This window comes from Sinocyclocheilus anshuiensis, unplaced genomic scaffold (genome assembly GCF_001515605.1).
Source record: "Sinocyclocheilus anshuiensis isolate Anshui unplaced genomic scaffold, SAMN03320099.WGS_v1.1 scaffold371, whole genome shotgun sequence".
Classification (NCBI taxonomy): domain Eukaryota; kingdom Metazoa; phylum Chordata; class Actinopteri; order Cypriniformes; family Cyprinidae; genus Sinocyclocheilus; species Sinocyclocheilus anshuiensis.
In genome coordinates, this window is record NW_015549597.1 from 320,871 (window position 1) to 331,536 (window position 10,666).

A 10,666-nucleotide genomic window follows, 5' to 3' on the forward strand; every position below is an offset into this window, starting at 1 on the left:
AAGCGAAGGAAAGCGAGGAAAAGAGGGAACGCCCCGCCCCCGCGGTGATACCGGTATTACTGGCGTTGTCACACGTCGATTAACCGGTGGAAAATTTCCTCACCGTCACAACCCTACAAAGCAGTTGAGAACTGCTATATATTCACTCCATGTGAGTATACTACATGTATGCAGATAAAGTTGGGCACACTTGTGAATCCACCTTTTCATGAAGAGCTGGGTGATAATAGTTGCATTTTGTACTGAAATAAATCAGACAGTTGAGATTTGCTATACACTTCAAATCGCTCAAATTGAGTGTACTGTATGCATGCAAGTGGGATATCAGATTAATGCTGCAAGATTAATCTTTAATGAGCCGAAAAGAACACGTCACACCTCTGTTCATCAATTTGCACTGGCTACCAATAGCTGCTCGCATAAAATTCAAGGCCCTCGCTTTCCTTTGCTTTTAAATAGCTTTTAAAAGCGGTGTGCGCATTTTACTTTCACTTTGAAATAGCGGCAACTCGGCGTAAAGCAATTGTTCGTTTTTAGTTCTTTTGAATTTTTCCCTCTTTTCCTCGCTTTCCGTCACTTTTAAATATATTAACCCTTTGACGCGTACGATCACACCGATTTTAATTCTACTTTATATTTATTTTTTTATTTTTTATTCTTTATTTAAAAAAACAACAAAAAATAAACATTAGCTTTCCATTTTTTCTATTCTATCTACTTGTTTTTCTTTGTGTGCGTGTGTATATATATGTGTATGTATATATATATATATATATATATATATATATATATATATATATATTTAACACCAGTATCACCGTCAACACCGTCTATCGCGGCAAGCCTAATGTAAATGTAAATATAATATACCTTCGACTTTATATAGAGAGCTCAGCGACGACGGTTTAGGCCTACATTTTGTGACGATATAAACCAGCTTGAGTGTCATTTTTTGATGTTGTATCCAAGCTTAAGAATTAATCAGTAGTTTGGTTCCCCTAAATATGTGATATAGCAACATGGCTCAACCAGGGGCAACAGTTTGAGGATGCAATACCTGCTTACCCAACCAATGTCATGCAGCAGTAGTGTTGAAGAAATTCATTATTTTAGCAAATTCTTATATTGAAATCAACGTACCTCACATTTAAGAGGCAAATGTACATATTTGCACTTAAAATTCTCACCTTAATCTCAGCCACACGGGAGGAGAAGAGGCTACGTGTGATGTCTCGCTCCATCTCTCTCTTGCTCTGCTTGTTCTCTGCTTGCTGACCACCACCTCCATACACAGCCCCTGCAAAGCCCACCTCGCCACCTGCTGTCCAGTCCACCAGAGGGTCATAGACAAACGCCTCCAGAAGAGTCAAGAGGGTCTCTCTACCACGGCGCATTATCTGGATGACCTGAAAGGAAAGGACACCGTTCAAATTTGTATGCATGTTCTAAATTAAACAATAAATGAATCATTTCCATTCATGAATCATCTCATTCTTACCTGTTCACAGGACAATCTAAAGATGCCCTCCACCCCTGTGACCCCCAAAGCGGTCTCAATATTGTGTGTCATACGGAAAGGAACCTTCTCTGGTACTCTCAAGCTTTTTCCTGTTAGGATGATGAGGTATTTAAATGTCTATGCCCATGAAGTATGTTTTGAGTCATTCTCAAGTGAACAAGCACTTACCCTTCTCAAAACAGACGTTGTAGTCAATGTGTACCACCTCACCAGTCGTCATATCAATCAGCACATTGTCAAGATGACGATCTCCTAATCCAATGATGTATCCCACCATTGACATTACAGCAGTGGATCTGGCATAAGACTAAATGAGATGCATAAGATTGGTTAATTATAGTGCAAAGCATTTATTCTAACACTGTGCCGGACATAGGTAGGACATGTGAATAGTGGTTCCTCTGACCTGAGTCACGCTCCACCACTCACTGGGGGTGGTACAGGAGCACCAGAGCTCCTTTGCCAAGAGGTTAGGGGGTGTAGCCTCCATCAGCTCTCGGAGAACGTCTCTCATGACACTCAACGGCCAGTCACGGCGTGACACATCCAAACTGAGCCCGACAGCCTTTAAGGCAGGACTGATCTTACTGTAATAGAGCTCACTGGGCCGTGGAACCATGGGAAGATTCTGAGGTTGCTGGAAGGAGTCCTGTGCCTAAATTAAAAAAATAAAGTTACAAGATTTGGTCAATTTTTAAATCTTCCTTCACCGAAAGGGAAGCCAATCAATAGGGCTGCACTATTTACCTCAACTGAAAATAACAACTGGCATTTTTTATTTTTTATGTATTTTTACTTTTATAAATTATCTTAATTTTTTACATAACAAATGGTCTTAGTTAACTACAAAAACCCTGTAAAACCATGTTATGTAAAAAAATAATTTTTCTGAAGCGTTCTATGCTAATTTTCACTCTCACCTTCTGGGCTTGGACCACAGCCTCACGCTGCTGCCAGCGTTTGTACAGACCAAATAGTGGAGTGGCTCCATCCACCCACTGGATGAGGCCTGATCTGGTGCCCAGCGGTGTGACAGAATAATGACGGGCGTGAAACCTTGGACTCTCCTGTTGATTCACTTTAGTGAACATGGTGTTGACGATAGACAAGAACTGCATGATCCTCTCATCCAAATGCAAGTCCTCCAATCCTAAAACACAAAGATAATGTTTACATGAGCAAATGTTAAATGCATTAAATGGGATAATTCACACAAAAATTAAAATTATGTCATTTACTAAACTGCTCAATTGATATGGATTACTTTTACAATGTCTTTAATAGTTTTGGTGGAAATGGACTTTAAAAAGGGGGGACAGAAATCTCAAGTAATATGTTTATTTGTGTTTCGAAGAAGAACAAAAGTCTTATGGGTTTGAAATGACATGAGGGTGAGTTTTTGGTGATGCTTTTAGCCACGTTTAAAACTCATACCTTTGAATAGGTGAGGATAATTTCTGCCATCAGAGCCTAGAAAGTAGAGCTTCTTGGGTTTGGTTTTAGTCGGCAGGATGGTGATGGTATTGCCTACGCTCTGGATGGTGACTGCATCTGTAGCAGACACCTCTCCTGGCAGCGCCATCTCTGTGTTGGTCATGGCAGTCAGACGGGGGCTGATCTCATCTAGCCGCAGGAGGTAACTAGCCCGTTTTTGTGCCCTTTGCTGCAAGCTCAGCATGATCTGTGACAGGATGGGGTAGAATTACAAAAGGTAAAATGCACAGCATGCATATCAGCATTTCACTTATGCACACAGCTGTCCTGACCTGTTTGAAGGGCACCCAGCTGCTGGCAGGATTGGCTGGATTAAGAGGGCTCCTCAGTCTCTCTAGAGCGTTGTGGATGGCCTCTCCATACGTCTCCTGAAACCACGCCTCGTGAGGGGTCTCCGCCGGAGCAGCCGTGATGCTGCGTACGTGATCCAGTGCAAAAACCACAGGCTTCATCAGAGCAGAGTGCTTCTCTCTCATAATAGCCACCTTCTCATCCCTAAACCACAAGAGATTGAAAATTTAAATTATTTTCCAAGAGGCACGAGTCACTCACTAATGAAGTTTCTCCTTCTATATTGATTTCCAGGGTCTTGACTTACTTGCGCAGAGTGTTGTTGTTCTGAACTCTTTTCACCTCGTCCTCCAGCTGTTGAATCCTGCGCAGAACGTGCATGTGTTGCTGCTGCAAGACCCCCAGCCAGAGCTCGTCCCAGAGCAGAGTGACCCTCCTCAGCTCGCCCACCAACAATTGCACCTGCACACACAAGGATCAACAAAACAACTCTTAAACAATGGCCTTTAACACAACCAGACACTTATAGAACAGCAAAGTCCTTTCTGTAATACCTGTAGCACCATGGTGGGGTTGGCAGAAGAGAGCTTGTCTACAATCTTGCTGTAGCAGTCCTGCATCATGGCTTGGTCTTCGCTAGAATACATCATCTCTTCCCCGCGGCTGCTCTCTTGAGAAGTCGGCCCGCTGCCCGTCTCGCTCTCACCTCCACAAAGAGCCTCTCCCTGCATGTTCCCAAGAAGGGTTGGCAGGGACGACGGCAGCTTATTACCTGGCAGAGATGAAAACAATTTTTCTTCCCCAAAGAGGCTAAACTTCTATATATGATCACTAAACTGAGAACTGACTGGTTGTTTAATGTCTCCAAAGCATAAAGCCAGAGCATTTTCCAATTGTCTTCAATAAAAAAAAGCAAGCAGAGAGATGAGACACTGACTATAGTCTCTTTGTTATGTTTAAGTGCAAATATTTGGCCCAGATGCATGGTCCCAGACTACCAGAATATTAATATGTAAAACAGTGTTTAGAGGAACATTTCATTCACCATGGGTCTATCAGGTAGGCAGCTACAAAGCGCTCAAGCACCCCTAGTTTTAAGAAGAGCATCTGGCATTTTCATCTGGCTAAAAATGTTTATGTCCATGCTTCGGTGGACACATGGCCTAAGGTAGCCTGGAAATACAGTATGTACCTGCAGCCTGAGCCTCTCCACCAAGAGATATAGATCCAACAATGGCAGGGTAGAGGATAAGGTGGGGTGAATCTTGGGCGACTCTGCACAGCAGGCTGCAGATGCTCTGGCGGATGTAAGCCTCAGGGTGATTTAGTCTGGAGAATAACTGAGGGATGATACCTAGAGATAAAACAGAGCTATTAATATTACATGAATAGAAATAACTATCTACATGATGTAGGGAGGAAAGTGTTCATTACTGTATTGATGTTCAAGTTCTCACCTCTCCAGGGTGCAGTGGGGGTGGATGCCAGGCCGTGTTCCAGACCCTCTCTTAATTCCCCAGCATGCTTCACAAGCAAGCGCAGCAGACGGAGGGTTGCCATGACAATGACATCATCGCTGCTCTGTTTGCTGCTCTGGTTGTTCAGAAGCAGCTTGGGGTCGTCTTCATCTATGGGCACCTGATGATCAAGACACCAAGAAATTTGATTAGAAATTTATCACTGCGTAAATATTAGAGGAGGAATCCTCTGACCTGCCCAGCGTTGAGTTTAAGGAAGGTGAAGTACGCTCTGCAGGAGACCCGGTACAGGCTGAAGATTCGGTCAACCACTCTCCTCCACACCCCAATCAGCCCATCGGTCACAGTGTCCTCCACCTCAGACAGCCACGGGCAGGCACTCAACAGCTGTCGGCCGATCACATCCACCATGTCATCCTCCTCATCCTCTTCATTCTGCAAGGCCATGTCCTCATCCTGCAGGAACACAATGACAAATGAATACACAAAACGAGAACTATTCACATCCCCATCGCAGATAAATGAACATCAGCATTAACCTTGAGGCAGAAATCTACAAGTTTATATAGACAAGATAAAATAAAATATCTTTAAGAAATTGATACTTTTATTTTTAAATCATGTTTAAATAAGTTTAAATCAATCAAAAGTGGCAGTAAAAAAATAACATTCCAAAAGATGTTTTTGAAAAAATATTTAAAGGAAGTTTAAAATAGAAAATTTAAATTTGGAAGTTTTTTTTTACTTTCCATTTGCCAAAGAATCCTGAAAAAATTAAAAATATGAAAACTGTTTTCAACACTGATAAAATGTTTGAACACCAAATCAACACAATAGAATGATTTCTGAAGAATTATGTGAAAGTGAGTGGAGTGGAGTAACTTATTGATAATTACTTTACTTAGAAACAAATTTCAAAAAAGTAATTTTTAAATTGTAACATTTCACATTATTACTGTTCTTACTGTATTTATTTTATTTTTTTTTTCAAAAAATAAAATTTCAGCCTTGGTAAGCATAAACGGTCTCCTTCAAAAACACCAATGGAAGAAAAGAAAAATGCACCAACCCCAAACTCTTGAACTACAGTATATTTAAATGAAATGCCTGTGTTTTCTAGCATTGTATTTCCATAGTTCCTTAGTGTGTAGTCTGCCACATTATGAAAACCACCGATTCAGACTAATTTACAAACTGTGAACTCTATAACCTGAATTCCAGCTGGACGACACATGGCTTGACCCAAAATGCCGAAAATGATTTCCTTGTCCTCATCACTGGTGCCTGCTGGGAGCAAGTCCTCTATTTCTTTCTTCTCTCCAAGGAGCAACGGAACCCCTTCTCCTTGACTATCGACAGACAGAATAAACACAAAACATCAGTATGAGCATATCATTTTTTTTTTGTAAACTAACATTAGCAATTTTATTGGGGAAAATACCTGGCATTGTCCACAACCTTTCTGCCCCATCTGTACGCCCAGCTGGCCAGAGCAGCCCATGATTTGGCCACTTCAGGAGCCTGAGTAGTTGAGAGTTGGTACAGCTGCCCAAGGACGAAGTCTGGCTCCCCAACACCAACACTGACTGTAGACAGAACAAACAAATCTTCAAGACCATTACAAAGAAACAAAGACAGTATCAATCACACACTAATACACATGACTAGACTTGTGCCGGTATTCGGTAATGCGATATATCACGGTAATGAATATGCATGATATTGTTATCATGGGCACTTCTAAATACCGTGAATAATTATATATTACGAATTATTCAGAATTTTGAACGCATTTTAAGAATACTTTTCCCATCAACTGGTCAAAATGCATAACACCGCTGTATGCTGCGTGAAAGACGGGTGCGCACTCTGACGTAAATAAGTGCAGACGAGAAGCACATGGCGGAACATGTGAGAGACGCTCTGGATGAAAGCGCACTTTCACTCTCTGACAGCAGATGGCGCTAAACTGCAGAAATAATAAAAGTAATAATAATAATAATAATTCATTTAAATGCAGCCGTTACCCCGGAAACCCTGTAAACAAAGCAGCTGCTCTACTTTGTTTCTGAATCGTGTTTAAATGATTTAAACAGCCATTCAGATTTGTGTATTTGCTATGATGTTCATCACAGAGCCAAATACTTAAATATTTAGACTTCAACATGAAAAATTGATACCGGCATATCCCTACACATGACACTGTAGAATGCAATGCGATCATCATATTGGTCCTCAACCATTCATGACACAAACAGCATGGTTTAATGCATTGACATTAAGCCTACCTGTAGTCTCGGTTGTAATATGTGGCATTCCCTGATCTTCCAGCGGCAGCTCCAACAGGCCAGAGATGTTTTTGGAGAGAGCTGAGAGGCTGGTAGAACCAGAGTTCCTCTTCACCACCATTTTGAGTTGTGGAGTCAGATCTTTCCAGTCGGCCAAAAGCCATTTGCACAGAGTAAGCACAGAGCGACAGGCTGCACGCTCACACTTTCCAGAGTGACAGTACGACAGCGCACAGGAGCTCAGCATTTCCATAGCAGATACGGACTGACCTAAAAGGCAGTGAAGTGCTAAGACATTCACACTGCAAAACACCAAGACCAAGTGAACTGGCCCAAATCAGACTGACACAGCTTAAAAACACTTACCAGCAGCAAACAGAACTTTAGCCTTCTCGATCTCCAGCTCTGGTCCCCACTTCTCCCCAACAGTGCCTTCTAGTGACAGCTGCCTGAAGCTTTGCACCAGGTCCTGACCTTCAGAGTCGCTCACTGATGGCTTGTTGCAGAGACTCAGCAGACGCGTGGCCAGGGCGATGTTTCCTTGCTTACGAGCAAATTTCACCGCAGTCAGACAAAGCTCCATCAGGTGAGAGTCCACTGGAGCAGACGATCCTGGATGAATCATTGCAGAGTCAACAGAGACGCCACATCACATTCATTAGCCAAAATTACACATAAGAGGAGGAGACCTTACCTTTGAATTTTTGGAAGAGCTGCCGCTGGAAAGTGGTGTATCGGAGAGCATGTAGCCATGGCTGAACATCCTGCTGCTTGCAGGTGGTCAAAGCTTCACTGAAGAGCGGAATTAAGCAGTCCTACAGGGAGAAAAACAAAGAACAGGGATTTCTTGAAAAGGAAAAGGCACATGACAATGTATTTGCATGCTCACAGGGTTGATGTGGTGGCTCAAACCTCTGGGTGCTGGCTGCAGAGCGAGTTCTCTAGAGAGTTGGCACAGTGCAGCTGCAGGGTGCTGAGAGTGGGCAAGGAGTCAGACAGAGTGAGAGTGGAGAGACGCAGGGGACCCAGAGAGATGCGGGCCGTCTGTTTCAGGTACTTCACCAGGGTGCTGAAGATGAAAACCCAAATGTAGACTCGCCATCAGTACATACACAACTTGTTGAAAAATCTACTGTGTTCAGACTATTTACTCACTCAGACGATGCGAGAACCTTCTGGTCCTGTTCGTGATTGGTTGCAGTGATGGCTCCCACAGCACTTCTGAGGAGCTGTACCTCAATGGCCTTCTGGAGCTCTGATGGGTCTGGGCTCAACACAGCAGGAAGAAGCCTCTTCAGGTCTGTCAACACAAACAAACATTAATACATACCACACCAAATGGCTGATCAGCGAAGCTGTTCAAAGAAATGGATTCCACATGTTCTGACCAATGTAAAACAAATGATTTAAGGATTTTTAAAGATCATCTTTACAAAAAGCAATTTCTAATTTCTACAAAAAAAAATTTGAGCTGAGCATTTCTAGGTGAAAAATGCTGCTGCTGCTGATAATTATTTTTATTGCCATGTCTTTTCCAGGCCTGACAAAAAAAAAAAAAAACCTATACTACTTGTTGGTTTTCCATGACTGTGGATTTAATCATACCAATCTTGTCCTTAGTTGAAGAGTTAAGAAGGCCATAATCCTCCCCAGGGAGCAACTCCAACTGGACACGGCACTCTGCGAAATCCCCCTCCTCAAACCTGCTCAGAGCTCTGGAAGGCAGACAGATTAAAACACAATCATTTCAATGAACTCCTCACATTCCTACAGTCAGGAGGAGTTCAGTTAGTGTCAACAGTTCTGCTACTACACACCTGATGTAGTTAAAGTCTGTCTTGAGGTTGACACTGGAACTGCTGCTGTTCTTTTTGAGGTTCATCATGCTGGCCTGCCACTCCTGCACGGACTCCCAGTCGCTCAGGGCCACATAACACTCACAGGCCTTATTAGCCAGGAAGTTGAGCACTTCTGGAGAACACTCACTGGACTTCAACAACACAGTTTTCCTTCCATCTCCTATTAAAACAGCCATGACAGAAACAATAAGAACCAAGGCAACTTCGGCAAAAAAAAAAAAAGATCAGGGGACAATAACCTCTGATATCATTAAAGGATAGGGATGGGAATCCTTTGGAATCTCACTTTTTTGTCCATTCTTACATTTATACAAATTCAGTCTGAATAATGAGACACTATAGAGCTATTACCAACAAACTGAATCAGTATCAACAAAAACCATCTTTGCACTGCAGAGGTGGAACACAAGCTGCATCTAAAGTGTTTATTTACACAGACTTTTGAATGCAGCTCAGATGTGAACAACACACCTACACTGCAATTTCATAAATACTACTATGAGAGCAAAGTTTTAAAAATAAAACTAATACCGAAATACAAAATGACAACAATGAAACTAACCAACACACGATATATGAAACTAGAACTGCCAATAGGTGGTGGCAAGTCCTCTTCATTCATTTGTTCAAAAATTCAGAAACAAAGCCAGACACTATTGTCTTTATGAATTATTAATTGAATCATTCACTCATACTATTAATTCAAAACCTAATTCATTCAGTAATGAAACATCACTGTCTGTTGCTTTGAGATGTGCAGCGGTTCAATTTGAATCAAAAGATATATGAATTGGGATTCATATATGAGTAATATTTTTTTTTACCTCAACCCCTATTCAGGATTGTCCTGCATTTCCTTTCTCATGTGAGACATTTACGGCAAAATACTCACCACTGCTGGTGTGTTTTGGGCTGGAGGTGTTGGAGCCAGTGAGTTTTAACAGGGAGCGATCAAAGCCTTTAATGGAGCAGTCCATCCCTGTGACGGCACACAGCTGCTCTTGGTACTCTAACGCTGCCTGCTCAAACCTTGGGAACAACGCAACATCAACATTTTATGAGAACAGAGCGACTAGACAAATTTGCATGGTGCAAAGTAGGTTAATTACTTTCAGAACATAAAACACTTACTTTCCCTCAGCCTGCAGCGCCACTGATCCCAGCCAGCCCAGGCTCTTGCCACTGTTGGCCAGACTGCAGGCTGCCAGACCTTGTATGGCTTCAGGGCATCGCAGCTCACACAACGCCTCCACTAACATGGTGATTGGCACCTCCATTTCTGGCCCCTACAGGGCAAAGCACAGAGCAAAAACAATGAAATAAGGCTTTCGGATATTAAATCCTAATAGTGTAGAGCCAGTGCCTTACAATAACTGACATCTCAAAAAGGACCAATGTTGGGATGATAATGGAGTAATAGTTCCAATCCTTCAACCTATTTCAGTAATCATTTATTTGTGAAATTTAAAATGTATTGCAAAAAATTAAATGTGTCAATGAAAATGGAACATTTAAAATCCAACTTAAAGTGCCCCTATTATGGATTTTTGAAAATTACCTTTCATGCAGTGTGTAACACAGCTCTAAGTGAATGAAAACATCCTGCAAAGTTTTAAATCTGAAAGTGCACCGTGTATAAAGTTATTGTCTCTCAAAAGAAGAGTCGACTCTGAATCATTGAAACGAGTCGTTTTTAAAACGAATCCCAAGCCGTTTCATGTTGACGTCAACATGAAA

At 42.0% G+C, this 10,666-nt stretch overlaps 1 protein-coding gene across 1 annotated transcript in view; it reads right to left on the reverse strand.

Annotated features, from left to right (window-relative positions):
- smg1 (SMG1 nonsense mediated mRNA decay associated PI3K related kinase) overlaps nucleotides 1-10,666 on the reverse strand; it is a 43,048-nt gene that overhangs the window by 15,319 nt on the left and 17,063 nt on the right. The window contains exons 23-45 of the mRNA XM_016446947.1: nucleotides 10,061-10,215; nucleotides 9,822-9,958; nucleotides 8,888-9,089; nucleotides 8,676-8,785; nucleotides 8,226-8,370; nucleotides 7,983-8,139; nucleotides 7,765-7,885; nucleotides 7,437-7,682; nucleotides 7,071-7,340; nucleotides 6,224-6,368; nucleotides 5,993-6,131; nucleotides 5,017-5,238; nucleotides 4,762-4,942; nucleotides 4,497-4,658; nucleotides 3,859-4,076; nucleotides 3,612-3,766; nucleotides 3,286-3,508; nucleotides 2,954-3,200; nucleotides 2,440-2,669; nucleotides 1,926-2,174; nucleotides 1,688-1,826; nucleotides 1,499-1,608; nucleotides 1,188-1,406 (exon numbers count right to left, since the gene is read on the reverse strand). Coding sequence (XP_016302433.1) covers nucleotides 1,188-1,406; nucleotides 1,499-1,608; nucleotides 1,688-1,826; nucleotides 1,926-2,174; nucleotides 2,440-2,669; nucleotides 2,954-3,200; nucleotides 3,286-3,508; nucleotides 3,612-3,766; nucleotides 3,859-4,076; nucleotides 4,497-4,658; nucleotides 4,762-4,942; nucleotides 5,017-5,238; nucleotides 5,993-6,131; nucleotides 6,224-6,368; nucleotides 7,071-7,340; nucleotides 7,437-7,682; nucleotides 7,765-7,885; nucleotides 7,983-8,139; nucleotides 8,226-8,370; nucleotides 8,676-8,785; nucleotides 8,888-9,089; nucleotides 9,822-9,958; nucleotides 10,061-10,215 — 4,182 coding nt within the window. The remainder of the gene's footprint in view (nucleotides 1-1,187; nucleotides 1,407-1,498; nucleotides 1,609-1,687; nucleotides 1,827-1,925; nucleotides 2,175-2,439; nucleotides 2,670-2,953; nucleotides 3,201-3,285; nucleotides 3,509-3,611; nucleotides 3,767-3,858; nucleotides 4,077-4,496; nucleotides 4,659-4,761; nucleotides 4,943-5,016; nucleotides 5,239-5,992; nucleotides 6,132-6,223; nucleotides 6,369-7,070; nucleotides 7,341-7,436; nucleotides 7,683-7,764; nucleotides 7,886-7,982; nucleotides 8,140-8,225; nucleotides 8,371-8,675; nucleotides 8,786-8,887; nucleotides 9,090-9,821; nucleotides 9,959-10,060; nucleotides 10,216-10,666) is intronic.